Genomic DNA, 19,361 nt, shown 5'->3' with positions numbered 1-19,361 from the left:
AATTTTCTGAGTGGCCATGTTGCTTCTCTCCACGTCCCAAGTGAGTCTGAAAGCCCTAGGGCTACATTTTTTTAAAAAAGATTTTATTTATTTATTCATGAGAGACACGCAGAGAGAGGCAGAGGGACAAGTAGGCTCCATGCAGGGAGCCCGACGCGGGACTCGACCCCAGGACCTCAGGATTATGACCTAAGCCAAAGGCAGACAGACAGTCAACCACTGAGCCACCCAGGCGCCCCTAGGGCTACATGGTTACAGTCAGTACTGTTACCTCCCTTCTCCCCCCAGCCTGCTAAAATGACAGTAAAGGAATACAGAAGCATCAGTCTGCAAGGACAAAGAGACTAACAGAGCAGCAACAGTGGATCAGTGATTTCTAGGACTTCAGGTACTTTTTGGGTGGCAGGCAGCAGCTGGTGGGATCAATGGGAACACAAGCAGAGCAGCCGATAGCTGTGGTCCTTGCTGGAGGTGTGTTCTCAGAGGTGGCTACGCACAGAGCTCAGATGATCAGATGGTCTCAGAGTCTACTGTCCGTCCCATCTCCGTGACAAATTCTCAGTACAACCTTGAGTAAGTCCATTTCTTCCTCCCGAGACTCCTCTTTTCCCATCTGTAACATGTAGAGACCGTACTGGATACGTGATTCTTCTGGTGCCTGAATTTCCTGGAGTTTTTTTTTCCCCCTCAACATGTATAGGCACATAAGTTTTGATTCTGATTCTGAAATGGGGCTAAGGCATTAGCATTTTTTCAAACGCTCTCCCAGGAAGCTTTAAAAGCCTGCGCTGCTTATGGTCTTTGAGGACCCGTTCAACTCTGATATGCCGGGACTCTCTCCTGCCCAGGTGTTAGTTTGGAGAATACACTGGGCTGGGCTGGGGGAGGCAGCAGGGATATAAGATTTTCTGGTGGGACATCTAGGTCACAGGGGGCTTTGAAAGAGTCTGAGTGCTCATCTGCTGGGGACAGCAGAAGTCTCTAAAGGGGGACGGTGGTATTTGAAAAGGATAGAAAGCCCACAGAGGGAGACAGTAAGGAGGACCTTGCAGGTGGAGGTCACAGCGGGAACAAAATCCTAACGGTAGGAAAGCTTGTGGCAGGTTCAGGGAATTGCAAATATTCAAATTTGGAGACCTAGCACGAGGAGCCGTGAAAGTCCAGGTGCGCACCCTGTGCTTCATCCAGTTGACAATGGGGAGCCATGCAGACCTTTGAGCTGGAGAGTGCATGACCAAAGTAGATCAGTCTTGTCAACCTCTATGGTTTATAATGCCTGACGATTCTAATACACAGGTTCAGCCCAGCTACCTTTGCTGGAGCACCTACTACGATATTCTCCATGCCAAGCACTACTCACAATGTCCTCATGACACGGCCGCTCCGTAGCTGTACAGCCACATCCTCTTTCCCACCATTTCCCCACCCAATTCACTTTCTTTACTCCTCTGGCATCTCTGAATGAGCATGCTCCTTCCATGCCTCCCTGCCCATATACAAGCCCCTAACTCTGGTGGCATGTCCTTCCCACCTCAGCCCTTCTGCAGAAGGCTCTGCTTGAAGAGCATTCCCCCAGGAGACCTCTCAGATGGTCCTGGGCAGCTCCTGGTCCTCCCCAGTCCCCTCCAGATGGCACATCCACTGCTGACCTTACACTGTGCAGCTTTTACTAGTTAACCTGTGAATTGAAGGGCAGCGGCTCGAGATTGGGCACTGCCTCGTAATGGCAGCTGTCTTTCCTGGGGCTCCCTGAGGATCCAGAGCAGAGCAAGCTGTTGAGAAGTAGAGTGATTGAAAAAATAGCAAGAGCAATGATCTGGGCTGGGCAATTGACCTAGTGGCTCTCATTTAACTTCCATCGTGGTGTCTCTTTGGGACATGCGTCACTATTTCCGTCTTGCAGTCTATGTGACTGGGGCTACATGAGTTTGTGCAACCGCTGATCTGCAGACCTGGGATAGAGCACAGGTGTGCCTCAGCCCTGGTCCTCCTCTCCATCATGTTCAGGGCCAGCAGCTCCAGCCTAGGACGGAAATGGGTGGGGTCAGAGGAGCCACAGGCAACTTTCTTTCCCTCACCTATCTCCTCTTCCCACTCAACCGGGACAACTCCTACTCATTCTCTCAAGATTTTTATCTGCTACTGCACTCGGGGGAAGTTTCCTCATCCCTCTCACACCACCCAGGAAAGATGGGGGAAGGAGTGTTCCATGTGGTCATTTGGTGTAATTATCTCTCCTCCCTGTGACTCCCCCACCTCTGCACCAGGGTCTGGGAAACCCCACTCAAGTCTTCTAATAAAAGCTCCGGGCACTTCAAGATGGGCCAGGGACAAGCTCTTCGCTTCACCAGACACATCGAGACCACGGCAAGGAGGTCTGAGCTAGACTGCACAGAATGAAGCTTATCACCGTGGCCCTGGCGTGCCTGCTGCTGGCTGGAATGTGGCTGCATGATGTGGACGGCAGGAGCAGTGAGTGTGGCTGGAGTCACCTTGCTCCTCTGTGGGGAGGGCAGAAACCCAGGCAGGCACTCTGGGCTTGCGGGCAGGGCTCTCCCTGAACTCAATGCCTGTGTCTCGCCTCCTCTGGGAAGAAGTCCTCCTAAGGAGGGTGAATGGACAACTTGGCTGGGGTGGGGATGGGGGAGAAGGTGTCTGGGCAAGCACAGTGGCTGAGCTGCTAGCTGCAGCAAATGGAGGCCCTGCCTCATCCAGGGAGCTCTGAAGCTCTTGAGGCCAAACTGGGAGACCTGAGGTGCAGAGGAGGGGGCTGGGTGCTGTCTCCTCCTGGTAACAGATAAGAGGTAGAGCCTGAAGTCAGGACTGGGCTAGTCACTGTGGGGCAAGTGTTGGGCCAGTGACTTGGACAAGTCACTTTAGCTCTCAAACTGTGCATTCTCTGTCGATAAAATGGGGTGGATAGTGCCTGACCTCAGGGCTTTCGAGAGAAGACTGACCTAATTCCAGGCACGTGAAAGATGTTGTGTCAACAGTAAAACTAGGAGGAAGGAAAAAAACAAAACTAGGAGGAAGGAACCAGGATTGGCATTCGAATCACTTGGGGGTGGGTTGTAGGAGAGAGTGTGCAAACCGGCAGGGAGGGCACCGGAACCCAGACAGAGCTGTGGGCCTCGGTAGAGGGCATTCTAGACAGAGGGTGGGAAGCCTTTGAGTTCTGGAGGCTCTTTCCCTGTCATTCCATCAATTGGAACTCCTTGATTAGTTCCAATTACTCCAAGGATTAGTTCCTAATCCTGCCCCAAAGCCACAGACCATCATTGTCCTGCACACACCAGACTCACTGGGCCCCCAGAGTGTGGGGTCCAGAGCCCTTGAACCCAAATATTGGACCAAAACCGTGCACTCGTGGTGGGATGTCAGAACTGGAAGCCCCTTTAGAAATAAAAGGTCCTGTTTGACAGATGGGAGGTCTGGGGCCCAGGTGAGGGCTCACCTTGATCAAGGCCACACGGCTGGTTTGTGGGGAGCTGAGCCCCAGAATTCCAACCCTCTGCCCACATACAGAACTAGGTGACTGGGCTGGATGCGGTCTCCATGCCCCGGAGACTGTCCCAGAGAGGGTTTTTTTTTTTTCTTTTTTCTTTTTTCTTTTTAAAGCCAGTTGGATGAGAGGAACGAAGTCCAGGTTAAGAAACAGATGCAAACCATTTCTGTGTTTCTCTTCTAGTGCACGTGTCGTCCTCCAACTGTTGCTTCAACTTTTCAGAGAAGAGGATCGCCCCGCAGAGAATCCGGTGTTACAAACACACCAGCTCCACCTGCTCCCGGAGGGGTCTAATGTGAGTGTCCCTACCCTGGTCAATTCCTGAGCCCCCTCCTCCAGAGCGCAGGAGCCAGCCCGCCTGGACTTACAACGGCAGACGCTAGATGGCGATGCTCCCCCAGGTTCAGGTTTCTAAACCCGCGCAGAGGCCCCAAAATCCGGGTGCAGAGCCCCGCATGGACTCTGGGGTGAGCGCAGCGCTGCTTAGCAGGTGCGGGAAGGGTGTCCCCCCATGCTCCTGCAGTGACCTGTGTTTCTTGGAACCCCAAGGCGCCAAGTATTATATCCTAATATTTCATGCCCAGAAGGAATTGCTTAAAACATCTAGGAATTACTGTGTAGTGGGAAGAGTAAGGGGGCTCACAATTAGTTCCTGCTTCCAGATGTGCCAACCTATAGTCTTGGATGACCTCGGGCAGGTAATTCTTTTGCACCTGGGTTATCTGAGTACTCCTCTGCAATCCTTATCCGTGGAGTGGAGTGAAGATGATGATGGCTGCATCACGGGGGCATTACAAAATTAGACCGAGGTGGCTTACCATCACGACTCAGTATCTATAAAGCATTCGCGTATATTATCTTGGCTAACCCTCCTGGGGCACACATTTTCATTATCATGAACACTGAAGTTCAGGGAAGTAGGCAGATTTGTCTGAGGTCACCTGGATAATTAAAGTTAGAATTGGTTTATAGTTTGGTTGGACAGAAGCCAAGTTGAAGAGGTGAGGAGTTCAGAAAATAAATACACACACACACACACACACACACACACACTGACAATGAATCTAAAGCAATGACGGAGGGTTCCAGATGGACACAGACACATGAAAAGATGGGTCAAGCCCCCTCAGAGATATTCTAGGGGGAATTTCCATACTAGCTAATCCTCAGAGTGTCTGCAGGCTTTACCCTACCCTAATACAATGAGTCACACTCTCCAGAAAAGGGAGAAACTCAATTCACCAAGCTCTTCTTGAAGCTTGGGTGTTCCTTCCAGCGTGCCAGCTGCAGGTCTTCTGTAACAAAGTCACTTTACAGGCCCAGAGTGAGCAGTTAGGGGGCTATCCAGCAGCGAGGCGGGGGAGATGGGACTTGTGTGTGGCACCCAGGGGGACAAATCACATGACTCAGCTCCTACTTTGTTCTTTGTCCACAGACTCAAGATGAAGAAAGGTAGAGAGACATGCGTCTTACAGACAGCCCAATGGATTAAGGATTATTTTAAAACTATGAAACCATGCCTGCTGATGTGAACGCAAGAGGATTTCTTTCCACCCTGGACTCTGAAGATGGTGTGGCTTCAACTGCCCCCCCCAAGCCCCCCACCCTCAGCCCATGCCTGTCCTTCCACCCAGCTTTGCCAGGTCACGGAAGGTCTGCTTACTCCTGATAAGCTATGTTGTTGCACTTTATATATTTAAATGCTATAAACTTCCATTCCTGCCTCCCTGGGCTTCTTGGATCCCACAGGATTTCAGGGTACAAACTTGATTGGCATTGAGAAGCTGGAGTAGGGGGCTGGGGGGTTGGGGTTGGGGAAAGACAAGTTGGAACTGTTGCCAAAAGAACAACAAGAGCCAATAAATGGCATACACGTCTCAGCTGACTGACTTTGTCTTTGGGACGGGCAGGGGACATTGAATCAGGGTCATGATGTAGATTCTTTGCTTCCCTTGGCAGCAGGGGAAGGCATGGTGAAGCAGGAAGCGGGAACCCCGGGTTGGAGTCCCAAAGGTCACAGCTGCCCTAGATGGAGGGGATCTAGTGAGGTCATTTGCCCGTAAAATGTTGCTGGTCCCATCTTAGAGATGAGGTGGACTGGTGGAGAGGGACAGAGACAGGCCTCAGGATACAGAGCAAGTCAGTGTCAGATTGGGTATTGGAGCCCAGGGCTCCTGCCTCCCAGGCCAGAACTCTCTCCTGTGTCCCGAGTTGCCAAGTGACTGCCTGACACGGCGCAGTAGGGGAACCCTCTGTCCTTCAGGGCAGATCCTGCAGAATTGGTTAGCAGGACCTCCTCTGGGGGGTGGCTGGGGATGTCCAGGCCTGAGTAGATCTTAGGTCTTACAGAGATGCCAGCACAGCTCACCTGGAGGTGGGAGGCAGTCTCGGGGAAAGCCAACGTCTGGGAAGTGGAGGTCCCATCCCCATGAAAGGGGTAATCGCAAGCTCAGACTTGTGTACCTGGGCACTCAGAGAGAACAGCAAGGGAGGGAAGTGGCTTCCGGGTCTCAGGATTGGCACCTTTTTGAAGGCCAGCTCAGTGGCTTTAGGGGAGAAGTTCTCATGTCCTGTGCTAAGTAAGACAGGCTTCTCCCATTTCCCCAGCATTGCACCGGTCACAGATCTGGTCCATTCTTCTGAAACTGCCTCCTCCCTTCTGCCCCGACGACTGCCCTGCTTCCTGCTCTTCCCTCTTGCTGGGGCCTTTGGAGGGCAGCTCACTGCTCCCAGCTCTCCCGTGCCAGCTCCATCCTGCCCACGGCCAGAAGCCACTCTGCCTGGCATGCCGCCGCCCTCCACCCTCCGACGGTCCCTCCCTCCTGCCTTCGGAACTGACTCCAAACTCTGCACATTGATATTCCACTTCCTCTATCACCACCACCTCCCTCCACCTTCCTTCCTAAACCACTACCTTTTCTGTTCCAGAACCCAAACTCTGACCATACAGGGATAGTCTCTCCCGGCCCTCTCCCTTTCCATCCTGTGCCTCCTCTAGAAGAATCCTTGCTATGACTGTGCTCGGCATCCTCCAGGGTGGATGCTGATGAGAACCATGTCATCTGGTTTCCCCTGGAGGTCAGGTGCGAGTAGTGTCTGTATGCCTCCAAGGACTGCTTGGAACGGGGAGGCAGAGACCAGTGAGAAGCTGGGCGGCTGAGTCAGGCCCTCTACGACAGTCAGATAAGCCCAGGTCAGCCACCAGCCACTGTGAGGTCCTCCCCACGGCTGCGGTCCTCCAGCGCCCTGTGCCCCTCGGAGCGCCCCCTACTGGCTGAGTAAGAAAACACCACCACGAGAGATTTCAAACAAGATGTATTTTCTGCAAAAAGTCAACAATCTTACGAATAGCATTCTCCTTTCTGTAATAACATACTTAGCTGCACCTCACATTCACCTCCCCTCCCCAGATGGCAGTAGCCCTTCATTGCCAGGATTTGTAGGCACGAGCATCAGCTGGGGAGTTAGGCAGGAGACAGACCTGCTGCCTGCAGCTTACAAGAGTCGGAACTGGGGCTTATGGTAGAAAGCAACTGGCTCAAGGCCTTGCTTTAGAAAAAAGGTCACCAATATTCGAAATAAACCCCCAAATCCGCAACAGTTCAAATAACGCTAAATATTACTTAAGACATAGTACCTTTTTGCATCACAACACAGAAAGCACCCCATTTGAAACTATAGTCAAACTAGTCCAGGGTATAGCTGGAAAGGAGGAAGGAGAATAAACAGGGGTTCCTTTCTCATGCTTTGCTCGGGTCTTAGCATGGCCGGAAGAGTTCAAGTCTTCGGCGTTTGAGTTCTTTGATCCAGGTGTTTCACATAATCCTGGACCCATTTCTCCTTTGGGTCGGCACAGATAGCCTTGGCCAGTTTCGTACTGAAGCTGTGGATGAAAGAGGGCTGCACAGTTAGGTGGAGGTGGGGGTTTTACCCAAGAGATGCCTCACCAGCCTCTCAAACCTGCTTGGTCCACCTGTGGCAGGAGAGGGATCCCCCCCCTGGGACCGGAGAAAGTAGGGGTATGGAAAGAACAGGACTCTAGAGGTAGTCACTCTTCTTGGAGGCCCCAGAGAGGCTGGCCAGGCCTCAGCCAGAGCAACCTCGAAACTGTGAGCTAGCACCCATTCAGGGAGCCGGGATGGGAACTGGCCCTCTCTGGGCCTGTTTATGATATAATCCCAGTCTGGCAAAAACTTACCCCTTAGTATAAGATCCCAAATTGGCCTAATGCCTGTGCTCTGGGGTGGGAGTTTGGATCAGGGGATGTGAGAATGGGGTAGGGTGGGGTCAGGTCAGGGGTGAGCAGGGTTTTTCCACCTACATGACAGCTTTCCGGGGACAGTGGCTGCTGGTGATTCGATAGCTCTCCAGCCTCTGCAAGGGGATCTTCTTATTGTTAAATGTGAAGCAGCAAGTGAATAGGGCACTGAGTGCATCTAGAAATAAGGTCACAAAGGAAAAGCCTTTTAGGAGGTACTAGGTTATTATCAGCTTGGATAGAGCAGGAAGCAGCTGTAGGAGAAGGAAGGAAAGAGGTAGAAGTGCATCTCATCCACCTTAGGTCCAGTGCTGCTGTCTGGAGACCTGAGATGGGGGAGACCTGGAACATGTGGTTCAGGATTCTCTCAGCCTCGTGGTGGGGCTGCATCATTGCTGTTCAGGACAGGCCAGTGTGACAGGTCCTGGCTACGGTCCTCAGTGTGCAGAGTTTAGGAAGATCAGCCAGGGTCAAAGAAAAGACCCTGGGTCTGGAGTGAGCAGCTACGGTTTTACCCTGGCTCTGCAACGCCTGGAGGTGGGTGGCTGGGACCCCGCCTGTCCCCAACGTGGCCTTTGGCTTTCTGTTTTTAAAATTAGACGTTCAAGGGAAGCTCCGAGGATTCCCAGTGCTCTGATAGGCTCAGAAGTGGGGCATTGCAGCTTAGGGCTTTCTATAAAGACAGGAAAATATAAAGGAGGGAGGACAGGAAAGAAGGAGAGGGGGGGTTTACCTGGCTGAGCGGGCACCTGGGTGGTGAGGATGGCGGCTGTGAGCAGCAGGCCCAGGAGCGCTGCAGAGACCTTCATGTTTCCGGCCTGGTCTCAGCCTCTCTGCAATGCCGGTGGCCCTGCCTGCCTTTTATAGGAACCAGAGAGAATAGAAGTTCCCAGAGAGCTGTTTGCCTGGGCAGAGTCATGGTCAAGTTGAGATGCAGAGCACTCCTGAATCTGCTGAGCTGGAGGTTGGCTACCAGAGTTTTCCAGGAATTTCAAGAAGGAAGCTGTGGGCTGCAGAAGGGCAGGCACTAGTTCCTTCCAGCTGCCCAGGCCATAGAGGAAGCAGGAGCACACATGTGCCACCATTCACCATAGGAGTGATCTGAGGAGCTGTTCCATGGCCTTGCTTGCTCCAAAACCAGAGAGAGGGTGCCATGTGAGGGCTCTACACGCCCTGACAAGGTGTATACTATGATCATCATGGCCACTCACGGATGAAGATGTGAAGGCCCAAAGCCTTGTGGAAAGTGAGTAGTGGTGCCGGGAGACAAAGCTGATCTTTACGTAGGATCACCCCAGCCATTCACTGTGCCTCTAGTGCAGAAGACTTTCTCCCAGCAGTTTTAGGTGGAAGTCTCATAACTAAGACGAATCAAAGTCAGCTGCCAATGACAAGGGCTCCTCTTGTCACACGTTAGTGTCCCTTTCTGCCCCTCAGGCCCAGAAGGATATGGTTGGAAGTCCACTGATTTGTCCAGGAAGGACTATGGAGTTTCTAGAGTGGTTGCAGGAAGGGAGTTGCAGAATAGAGCAAAGCAGGCTCTTTGCTTTTGTGTCTGGCTCCCCTCTTGCAGGAGCGTGTGGTTGAGTTGGAACTTGGGGTAGGTGTCCCCGGGGGCCTGGTGGGAGGGGGAACAGCCTTGGGCTGCAGGAGACCCCCTGACAAGGCACTTGGCTTGCTCTGATCCATTCCCTGTGCTCCCTCCTGGCTTCCAGACTTTGCTTACTTTTTGCACCTGCCTGGAATACTATCCCCTTGGCTTTCTATGTTAGCAGGTCTTTCCACTCTGGCAAAACAAGTCCAGTGAGGTTAAAAACACAGAAATAAAAAGCTAAGATTAGTGAAATAAAAATCATATGTACTAGAAGGAACTGATGAAGCTCAAAGTCAGTTCTTCGACAAGCCTATAATGCTGTCCTGAGACTGACCATGAAAAAAGCAAAAAGGCACAGACTGCCACAGCAGGAGTTAAGGAAGAGGGTGTCATCATGGAATCTGTAGATGCCAGAAGGAAATTGGACCCTTATGCCAACAAATTTAACTTCAATGAAATGGATGAGTTCCTAAAAAAATATAACTTACCCAGACTGCTAAAGAAAAATGAAAAAAAAAAGAGTAATTCTAAAACTACTTGAAAAATGGAATCAAGCATTGAAAATCCTTCCACAAAACACCCTCCCGCTACAAGGGCTTTAACAGCTAGTCCCTTCAAACATTCCGAGAACGAATAATTCCAATCTTACACAATTTGTTCCGGGGAATATCAGAAGAGTGTACACTCCAGCTCATGTTTTGAGTTTTGCGTAAGTTTGACACAAGCACTTGTTAAGAACGACATGAGAAGGCTAGCTTGTCCCTCCAGAAACACATTCCATTCTTGTCCATCTTCTTCTTTGTCATGGGAAGCCAACCTGTGTGATGACATCAGTGGGACTGTAGGTTTTCTGACTTTGGGTTGGACTTGCACACTAGGGAGCTCCTTGGGGTGCAGGAGAGGGAGAAGAGTAAAGTGAGGAGCTGCTCTCTTTGCTGCCTCTCCTGGGCCTCAGCCCAGATGCAGTCCTCAACCAATGGCTTTCATTTCTCTCCTGGGGTGAGGTGGGGAAAGTATAACCCGTCCTTTCAACCTTGTGTCTAGGGGGAGTCCCCACACTGTTGCTAGCCTCAGAGTGCTAAAGCACCCTTATTGTTTCTCCACACTCAGCCCACATCTTGCTAAATAGCCTCTTTATTAATCCGTTCCCAGGTCATTCAAATTTAAGTGTAATCTATTCCTTACTAAGACCCTGACTGGCATAGGTATGGATCCAGGACCAGGATCCGCTCCTGGAAATGGTCTGTCCATACAGGATTCTGGGATTGGGGTGCTCATTTATTTTAGAAGCAACATGAAGGCAGCCCTGGTGGCTTAGTGGTTTAGCGCCGCCTCCAGCCCAGGGTGTGATCCTGGAGATCCAGGATTGAGTCCTGTGTCAGGCTTCTTGCATGGAGCCTTCTTCTCCCTCTGCCTGTGTCTCTGCCTCTCTCTCTCTCTCTCTCTCTCTCTCTGTCTCTCACGAATAAATGAAAAAAGAAAAAAGAAGAAACACCATGAAAGCATCTGCTGGCATCATGATTACTTGAATCATCACAGGAAGTTGTGTGGCCAATTGTGTTCTAACAAGCCAGCAGGTGGTTCTGGTGTTCACTCAAGTTTGAGAACCATGGAGTTATAAGCATATCACATGGCCATCTCTGGCCTATAGTAAAGCCACCAGAGAGCCCTGACAAAGGAAGTGTCTCTGGGCCTTCCCTGGGAGTGCAGTTGGAATGGCTGAGCAGCTTGAGCATATAGATCCATTTCAACAGGTCCATTTCCCTGAGCCTTTGGACTCCTTCCTAATACTCCTGGGAAGTCCCAGCATTACAACCTCATTGACTGCAGCCTTCTTTTTAAGCTTCGACTCCAATCAGCCAATCCACCTGAGCATTAACATCACTTCCAGGTACTTGTGCCAACACAATAAATCCCAAATTTTCAACAAGTACACCTATATCAATGAATTAGATTGATTGAGCCTTGGGTGTCATTCCCACTAGTAGCCACTCCTACACGTGCACCCTGAACTTTCCTCCAAACTGAGTGGGTGAAGGGACATCCAAACCCACCTGGCTATAAGGATTCCTGTCTGTCCTTTCTTCTGCTTTAGAACCTGAGATCTCATAGAAGAGTGTGTTTAGGAGCCTGGGATCTGGAGCCAACCAGAAATGGCTTGTGGAAAGTGAGTACCTAGTCCATCATTTACTAGTTATATGATCTGGAGCAAATTGCTTACCTCTCTGAACCTCTAAGAGGAAACTGATGGTTAATTATTATCTCGTTTTGATGTCAGAGTTGAATAAGATAATACATGGAATGTGCTCAGCATTGTGCCAATAACCCCCATTTTTAACTGGTAACCAGGTGATGCTTGTGCCTCTGGTCTGGGGTCCATGTTGGGGCAGCCATGCTGTAATTATTATTTTTTTTTATTTTTTATTTTTTAGACAACTGCAAGTCTTTTTTTTAAATTTTTATTTATTTATGATAGTCACACACAGAGAGAGAGAGAGAGGCAGAGACATAGGCAGAGGGAGAAGCAGGCTCCATGCACCGGGAGCCCGACGTGGGATTCGATCCTGAGTCTGGAGGATCGCGCCCTGGACCAAAGGCAGGCGCTAAACCGCTGCGCCACCCAGGGATCCCGCCATGCTGTAATTAATCGGAGTTTGGATCTTGGTGGGAGGAGTGGGATCCAGGATGGCAGAGGCTAGACAGTGCTGCTTATTGAGCAGTAGAGACAAGTCAGGTACAGATATGCCAAGGAGCCCCAGCCTGGAGTGGCAATCAGTGTTTTGGCCAACAGGGATCTGTGGTAGCAATTATGGGATCCTTAGACATGAAAACTTACTAAGATGCTGCTTGACTTTGGGCAGAAAATTCTAGGTTTAATGGCCAGAAATCCAATATAAGTCCTTGTAGGAGAGGTTCATGGCCTCTTGCCCAGTTATCACATTTAAGCTGGTTCATAGACCTAGAATCCCCACACTAGGAAAACTAGGAAAGGCCCTGCACTGCCAGATTGCCAGGTGAAATACAGGATTGTTGGTTATTTGAGTTTCAGATAAACAATGAGTAATTTTATCACATAACTTTGCCCTTGGCAATATTTTTGCTAAATCAGAAAACTCATAGGTCTATACTATAAATCTCCACTAAGCCTTCCCCAGAGGAGCTGGCTGCCATATAACCAGGGTGACTGCACTGGGGAAATAAATACTGAGACCTTCTGGGATTATTTGATGCTGGCTCCAAATGGATGCTATTCTCTGGAGAACTGAAAATCCACTCAGACCCACTGGTCAGAGTGGGAACTTATGGAGATCCTCCGCCAGCTACTCAATTATGTTTAGAGCAGATGTTCAGCTAGCTCTTTTCCAGCTCATTGATCTTTATACAATATAAGTCTCCCAGAACTATACACTCTGTAATTTTAAAATTATTTTGTTGCTGTAGCATCTTAGCATCCAGGCATGCAAGCTGCCTGCAATAGCTCTGGGCAGTCTTAGCGTCCTGCCTTCTTAGAGCAGAACATACCAAAGTTGGCTTCATTACACAATGTTGTGGTTTTAAGATGCTTGTTTACCCACCGAAGTTTGTTCTCTGAAATAACTTATTGGAAAGCCGTCATCTATTAAAGCTTAAAACTAAAACTGCCCAGAGAAGCAGAGCTGAGGCACCCTGTACTTAGCCTTCTCCCTGTCCATTTCATTTCACTCGTTAAAGCTCTAAGGAATATTGAGGTAATACAACCTTTCCACTCTACAGAACAGATCTCTGACTGTTGTTGGCAAAGCTAATGAAAAGGGAGTGAGCCAACACTAACTGTCACTCTCTGCCCCCCAGGCTGGCTCTCTCCAGAGAAGGTAAGCCTGGAAACGAAGAGAATATCACCCTTGTGGCACTGGAGAAGGGAAGTCCCTCCACCACTCCCAAAAACAGTGTAGGACTGCTTCCTTACTCCTTTCTTCACACCTCCTTCTCTCCTATCTCTGTATTCACTTATAATCTCCCACCCACCTGCAGCATTCTTCTTTCCATCTGGCTCCAACAGGAATCATTTGAGGCCTGGATTAAATTGTGTCTGGTCTGTGAAGGCTTCCAGCCCACACAGATTTCACAGGGGACCAAAACTTTCTCTGAAATAGAAGGTTTAAAAAGTTTTCTTAAACAGAAAACAGAAGGACAAAGTATAAAGGAACACACTGATAAACGGACCATCTTAAACTTAGGAAGCTGTTTTCATGGAAGGCATCTTTCAGGGAGTCGAAAGGAAAACCACAGTTATGAGAAGATATTTAGATTTGCACATCTGGCAAAGGATTCCTGTTCAGGATACAGAAAACACACCTCTACTAATTCATAATGAAAAGACAATCTACAAATGGACAAAATTTAAATCTAAGCAATCTAAAAAATAGACAAAAGACATGGCCTGGAACTTCATGAAAGAAGATATCCAGCAAACATTTGAATAGATGCTCAACCTCATTAGTCACAAGTAAGATGGAAATTTAAACCACAACCATGTGGATTATGAGGAATTATAAGCAGAGTGGCTAACTTAAAAAGAATTGACAGAGAGAAGTGTTGCAATGCCAAATGTGGAACAAATCTAGCCCTCATACATTGCTGGTGGGAGTGGATATAAATTGACATGATAGGTTGGAAAAATATTTAGCAGTATTTGGAAAAGGGTTTGGTGGTTGAACATATGTTTAATATATACATATCCTATGATCTATGTGTGTATTTCTGTCAATCACCTATCATTTACATATCTATCTATCTATCTCATCATCATCTCTCTATTATCTACCTGTAAATCCTTGAGTTTGCACCAATATCTCCAATTTCAGGTCAATACAACACTTTTTTGTTTTGTTTTTTTCTAGTCTTCTGATATTCTTATATTTTGTCTATGGAAACTTCTCCAATAGTAAGTGCCTTGACTTCCATGGTCATCAATACACTTACTTTTTTGCTAAATCCCTCTCTCTGTCAACATTCTCCTAGTTATATGGCTAACTTAGTCCCAATCTTGTTGACCTTGACTTGGAGGCCACCCTCTTGGACCCAGTCCTGCCCAATCTGCTAGTTGAGTCCATGGTCTTGCCCCTGCTTTTGTCCCAAAGAACACACTGAGCAAGTCCCCGATTCCGCTCCTAGCCTCAGCCCTGGTGAGCACACCAACCAAATGCCCAGCTCATTCTCTGGCCCTGATGCAGTGAACTTGTCTGTTGAGGTCCAAACAAGGCCAAAGGGAAGGAGAACAAATATTGATTGTATGAAACCATGACTCAATAAAGCAGGGCCTGAGATGAGGACCTGTGTACAGATAGTTCATTTGGAAGTGATCCCAGGGACCAGGACTGCGTAAGCAGCAAAGATGGAGAAGGAGGAGAAGTCAACACAAGTATGCATAATTCAGATCAGCATCATGGGCAATGGGGTCTGATTCTCTTGGGATTACCTGAGAAGACTATGGAATGGCTCCAGAATCAACCTCTGGAGAGAAGGGTGGCAGAAGTGTTTGAAACATCTGCCTCCACCGTTTGTTGGCAGAAGGTTGTCACCCAGAGTGTTCCTTCCCCCACACTTCTGAGCCTTGGGCAAATGTGTAGGCTGAACCAACTCTTGACCTGAAAAGGCACCCAAAGAGGAGCCTGTGGGCAGGAAACAAAAATTGAGGAGGACATTGGAGGCAGATGTTGAAAAAGTGAAGTGAATCACAGCCTGCAGCAAATTGTGAGCCCAGGGTGAAATCGGAGGTGTGCTGAAGAGGATGCATGTCATCTTCAAGTGACTTTCCAAGTCTTCACCCCTGGTTGACAAGGGAATAAATGGGTTCACAAATATTAATCACTCAATATAAGGATGTGGATTTTGAAAGCACTAATATTCAAGTTAGGCCATGTAAAACATCAGTAACTTAAATGAGATGACACATTACTTAAGATAATTATGTTTAATGGTGTTAACAAAGTTCATTGTGAGTTAAATATAATGACACAATCCTGGAGCGCAGCTAGCTGGGCAAAGCTTGGGAAAAATAAATGGATTATGTCTTAACTGTGGCCTGGGTGTCAGTTTAGGTGGAATTTTTTTGCCTTTGAAATTTTGAATTTTGGTTAAGCTATTTCATGAAACTCTAGTCCCAGACCTCATTAGTCAGCTTGTCCTTGAGGCTGTAGAAGAGAGTTTGGAACTGGATGGAGCCTTCATGGCAGAAAGTACTCCTTTTATTCAGCTGACACCCAGATGTCTTTTTGCTCCTGGGGCTTGGATGTGCTACGCTGGACTTTAGTGGAAAGCTTGTCTTCAGATAGGTGATATATCTGACTTGCAGTTTGCCAATAGGCAGGGCTCCTGACTGGTTCAGTGATTTTAATCTAGAATGGGATTTACTTTACCATTCTACTCTAGCCAATAGGCTTGACCAAGTTTCCAAGAGACGTGGCTCCTAGAACTGGAAGGGGCTTGTGAGGTCATCTGCCATGTTCTCTCACTTCCTCCCTGTGGCACAATATGACCTCTACTTTTGTATGGGGCATCTTAATGCCAGAGAGAGAGAGATTGACATTGACTTGCCCTAAGTGACACAGAGTCAGGGTCAGTTCTGGGACCAGAACCCAAGTGCCATGCTTCTAGGTATACTGAGATTGTGGCATCTTTCCACATGACCATCAGTGAATGACAGACCCTGCAGAGCTGGGCCATCAAGAAAATAGTCCTCTTTCCCTCAATGAGGGGTCTGGTCTTTGTGACTTACTATGGTGGGCCTCATACCTGAAAATGGAGCCAGCTGTGCTTACATAGTACAAAGGAATCTTGACCTTAAGAGGCTATTAAGGAAAGAAGTTCCCATACCTTCATACAGAAGCTTGCAAATTTGAGGGATTGGGGCTGGAGTTAACTTCATTCTGTGTCTCAAGGGCACCAGTTCTCTAAATAGTTGCTTTGTGAGATTGTAAGAGAAAGTCTAAATCCTGGGTCAAATGCTTTCCCTCCCCAACATTTGACATTCCACTCCATCTTGCCCATTCTATCTAACATCACCCCTACTACCAGCCTGGTTCATTCGCCTCTCCTACACCATTATGGTGGCCTGCCGTCAGACCCTCCCTCTCACACTCTACCCTAGCCTCAGATACCAGGTTACTCTTCCTCATGCACACCTTGCATGACACTTTTCTCTCTTCTTTTTTTGAAACTTTTAGTGCATCTTGTTTTTCCAGAGTCCAGCCAGATGTTTGAAAGTATGGAAACTCCATGCTCTTGCTCCCCATCCTGTACTGGTTCTGAAAAACCTTTTCATTTCTCATTGCATACCATCCTTCAAGACCAGTCCTGTTGAAGATTCTTCAAGGAAAAGCCTTAGAAGGGCTTCTAGGTTGTAGACATCTAGTTTCCTCTAGTTTTACTCTTTTTAAGATAATAGTCGGGGTTTGAGGATTAATTAGGTGGATAATAGTTGGCTTTATGGAGAAAAGCTTGAGGCAAGAGAGAGAACAGGAGAAGGGAGGTGTGACAAGAAAAGAAATGGGCAGGTGATGTTAGAGACTGGAGCTGAGAGGCTGGAACACTATGAACCTCAGTGGAGTCTAAAATATTTCTTAGAAAATGGCCCCCTAGACCCCAAGTTGCCAGTCATTGTTGCCATTTTCTGCCTCCCAGCTAAATGTTACCCCATGAAAAATAAGACCAAGTAGTTTAAAGTCATATATTTTTTTCTTTGAAAATTCCATAGTCATCGCATAACATGAATTTCAACCACATTACACAGAAGACATTTGACTTACAGGAGCACCAACTTCATAAGAATACAGATGTCTTTCACTCTGATGATCCATGGAAGGACCTCACAATACTACAGACACATTGGAGGGAGACAAATGATATCCTGCTACAAACTTGACTGAGCTCACAGAAAAGAAAATGTGCCACTGGATTTTGTACTTTACATTCATTAGGATTTATAGCACATAAAGTAAAAATGTTAATAACTTAAGTAAAATTAAATATTATTTAAGAAATGTGCTTTAAATTATTGTATAAAGTGCCTCTTGTTGGGCATTGTAATAAAATAATATCACTCTGTACTTGGGGAAGGTTGGGGAAAAATAAATAAGATTTTCCTCAGGGTCTGTCTCTCAGTCCATACATGAAGGTTCAAGGCTTCTGGGCTTGGGACTTTTGGTCCAGGTGATTCATGTAATCCTGGACCCACTTCTGCTTGGGGTCAGCACAGATCTCCCTGGATGCTTTGGTCTTGAAGCTGTTGTGGGGAGAGAGGGCAGTTAGATGGAGCATCTAAGGATTTTTTCCAGACATGTGGCCTGTTGGCCCCTACACCTAAGGACCTCTTGCTCTCTGGATGAGGAGGCTGGATGGAGTTACGAGGAAGGGGAAGGATTGGAGGAAGAAAGAGCCCTCAAACGAAAACTGCTTATGCTATCCCAGGGGAAACCCTCAGTCTCCTGACCGAAGGAACTTGGGTGATCTGACCAAGATCCTAGAAGGGGAGCCTGGGGGGAATATGGATTCCTTCCTGAGGGCTCAATTTCTCTGTGGGGTAAAGGTCCCCTCAGATTACATGGCATATTTATCTGACTTATTTGGGCATGGATCCTGATTTCTTTCCCTTGTATAGAACTCCAGTAGAACTTTCGTCAGAGGGTGCCAGGGCATGGTTCTCTTACATCACAGCTTCCTGGGGACACTGGCTGTTGGTGATCCTCATGTAGCTCTCCAGCTTCTGCATGGGGATCTTCCTTTTGACCATGCTGAAGCAGCAGGTAATTGGGATGGAAACTGAATCTAAAAAACATTTTGCAAAGAATGAGAGTTATAATGCATCATAAGTATAATTTTGAAAGGGCAGATGAAGGTAGGGAAAGACAAAACAAACACAAGTTCTACCTAAGAATGAATACTCCCAAGTTCAGTGCCTTAGTCCACATTCCACAGATAAAATGGTGCCTGGAAGTCTATTTCTTTTATGGAACTATGGGGCTCCTCACTGTCAACTGGGAATGGGGAAAAGACACTCATCTTGTTTTGTCATTAGGAGGTTCTACTAACCCAAAACCTCTGACACCAAATAGATAAGTTCTAATACCTTGCTCCCCAGCTTTCTGTCCCCACGGGCTCTAAAGCCCACCTGTGTCACATGCTGACATGCCTCTGGGTCCTTTTCCTCCTTACATGGCCCCTGGCAAACAGGCTGTAATCCAAAATTTGAAGCCCAAGCAATAGTTTTATTTCCCTCTCCACTACTGCCTGAAATGTCCTTCACATCCACAATGAGAAACGATCCTTCCTTCCATGCCACATCCTCAAACAGTGTGAGGACCATTGAGGTATTGGTTTCATTTAGTGTCTCTTCCCCAAGCTCGTGTCAGGAAGGACCATGGGAACTGGACTCATTGACCTGGGTATCTGGTTGTGGCTCTGGCTAACTGTGCCATGACCGTTCTTCTTATTGCCCTTGTTGGTTTCACTTTCTCCATCTTTGTAATGTAGGCTAATGTAGCAAGCATGGGATAACTCAGGCTGGGACGATAAGTACCTATAATAGTTGAAATGGTAAGCCTTAGGAAGAGAGGCCCTTACCTGGCTGAGCAAGGACAAAGGTGCTGAAGCTGGCAGCTGTGAGCAGAAGGCATAGAAGCGCTGTGGAGAACTTCATAGTGGAGGTGAGCACGGGAGCTTAGGTGTGAGTGCTGGAAGTTCCTGTGTTGGTCTCAGCCTCTCTGCTCCTCTGGCTCCTCTGGTCACCCTGCCTGATTTTTATGGAGAGCAGTGAGCATGGGCAGGGCCCTGAAATAAGACTTGGAATGTGCTGAGTAGGCACCAGATCCTTGGGGTGATTTCCTAACACTGGAAAAAGGAAGCTGAACAGTTTCTATTGTTGCTTAGACTATGTGGAACAGAGGTGGAAGAGAATGTGGTTGTGCCTTACAAAGTGTAGGAAGTGACCTCACTGGACTATTAAGGGCTATGATTTCTTTGAAATG

At 48.0% G+C, this 19,361-nt stretch overlaps 3 protein-coding genes and 1 long non-coding RNA gene across 4 annotated transcripts; 1 reads left to right on the top strand and 3 right to left on the bottom strand.

The window, feature by feature from the left end:
* The first annotated feature begins 216 nt into the window (after positions 1–216).
* CCL1 (C-C motif chemokine ligand 1) lies at positions 217–5,277 on the top strand. The gene is made up of 4 exons (XM_072782187.1): positions 217–388; positions 2,268–2,472; positions 3,689–3,800; positions 4,941–5,277. Exons 2-4 carry the CDS (start codon positions 2,397–2,399, stop codon positions 5,035–5,037), a joined length of 285 nt encoding a protein of 94 aa, XP_072638288.1. The 5' UTR covers positions 217–388; positions 2,268–2,396; the 3' UTR covers positions 5,038–5,277.
* Positions 5,278–6,802: 1,525 nt separating this feature from the next.
* Positions 6,803–8,657, bottom strand: LOC140607457 (C-C motif chemokine 13). Its single transcript, XM_072782186.1, has 3 exons — positions 8,497–8,657; positions 7,827–7,941; positions 6,803–7,388 (listed from the first exon to the last, which is right to left on the bottom strand). The coding sequence occupies exons 1-3, from the start codon at positions 8,570–8,572 to the stop codon at positions 7,283–7,285; spliced, it is 297 nt and encodes a 98-aa protein (XP_072638287.1). The 5' UTR covers positions 8,573–8,657; the 3' UTR covers positions 6,803–7,282.
* A 4,711-nt stretch (positions 8,658–13,368) lies between these two features.
* On the bottom strand, positions 13,369–15,722 carry LOC140607456 (uncharacterized). Its single transcript, XR_012009464.1, has 3 exons — positions 15,506–15,722; positions 14,816–15,166; positions 13,369–13,481 (listed from the first exon to the last, which is right to left on the bottom strand). It is a non-coding gene; the product is annotated as an uncharacterized lncRNA (long non-coding RNA).
* Positions 15,723–17,051: 1,329 nt separating this feature from the next.
* Positions 17,052–19,142, bottom strand: LOC140607455 (C-C motif chemokine 8). The gene is made up of 3 exons (XM_072782185.1): positions 18,958–19,142; positions 18,045–18,162; positions 17,052–17,620 (listed from the first exon to the last, which is right to left on the bottom strand). Exons 1-3 carry the CDS (start codon positions 19,031–19,033, stop codon positions 17,515–17,517), a joined length of 300 nt encoding a protein of 99 aa, XP_072638286.1. The 5' UTR covers positions 19,034–19,142; the 3' UTR covers positions 17,052–17,514.
* Positions 19,143–19,361: the final 219 nt, after the last annotated feature.

The sequence above is a fragment of the Canis lupus genome, chromosome 16 (genome assembly GCF_048164855.1).
Source record: "Canis lupus baileyi chromosome 16, mCanLup2.hap1, whole genome shotgun sequence".
Classification (NCBI taxonomy): Eukaryota; Metazoa; Chordata; class Mammalia; order Carnivora; family Canidae; genus Canis; species Canis lupus.
This window is presented reverse-complemented; position numbering and strand designations above follow the sequence as displayed.

Bases quoted from the DNA above. Each gene is read 5' to 3' on its own strand.
- CCL1 (XM_072782187.1), top strand. From the start codon at position 2,397: ATGAAGCTTATCACCGTGGCCCTGGCGTGCCTGCTGCTGGCTGGAATG. The intron at 2,473-3,688 runs GTGAGTGTGGCT...TTTCTCTTCTAG, and splicing joins TGATGTGGACGGCAGGAGCA to TGCACGTGTCGTCCTCCAAC. The intron at 3,801-4,940 runs GTGAGTGTCCCT...CTTTGTCCACAG, and splicing joins TGCTCCCGGAGGGGTCTAAT to ACTCAAGATGAAGAAAGGTA.
- LOC140607457 (XM_072782186.1), bottom strand. From the start codon at position 8,572: ATGAAGGTCTCTGCAGCGCTCCTGGGCCTGCTGCTCACAGCCGCCATC. The intron at 7,942-8,496 runs GTAAACCCCCCC...CCTTATTTCTAG, and splicing joins CCAGGTGCCCGCTCAGCCAG to ATGCACTCAGTGCCCTATTC. The intron at 7,389-7,826 runs GTAGGTGGAAAA...TTTCATCCACAG, and splicing joins TGTCCCCGGAAAGCTGTCAT to CTTCAGTACGAAACTGGCCA.
- LOC140607455 (XM_072782185.1), bottom strand. From the start codon at position 19,033: ATGAAGTTCTCCACAGCGCTTCTATGCCTTCTGCTCACAGCTGCCAGC. The intron at 18,163-18,957 runs GTAAGGGCCTCT...AATGTTTTTTAG, and splicing joins CTTTGTCCTTGCTCAGCCAG to ATTCAGTTTCCATCCCAATT. The intron at 17,621-18,044 runs GTAAGAGAACCA...TCCCCACAACAG, and splicing joins TGTCCCCAGGAAGCTGTGAT to CTTCAAGACCAAAGCATCCA.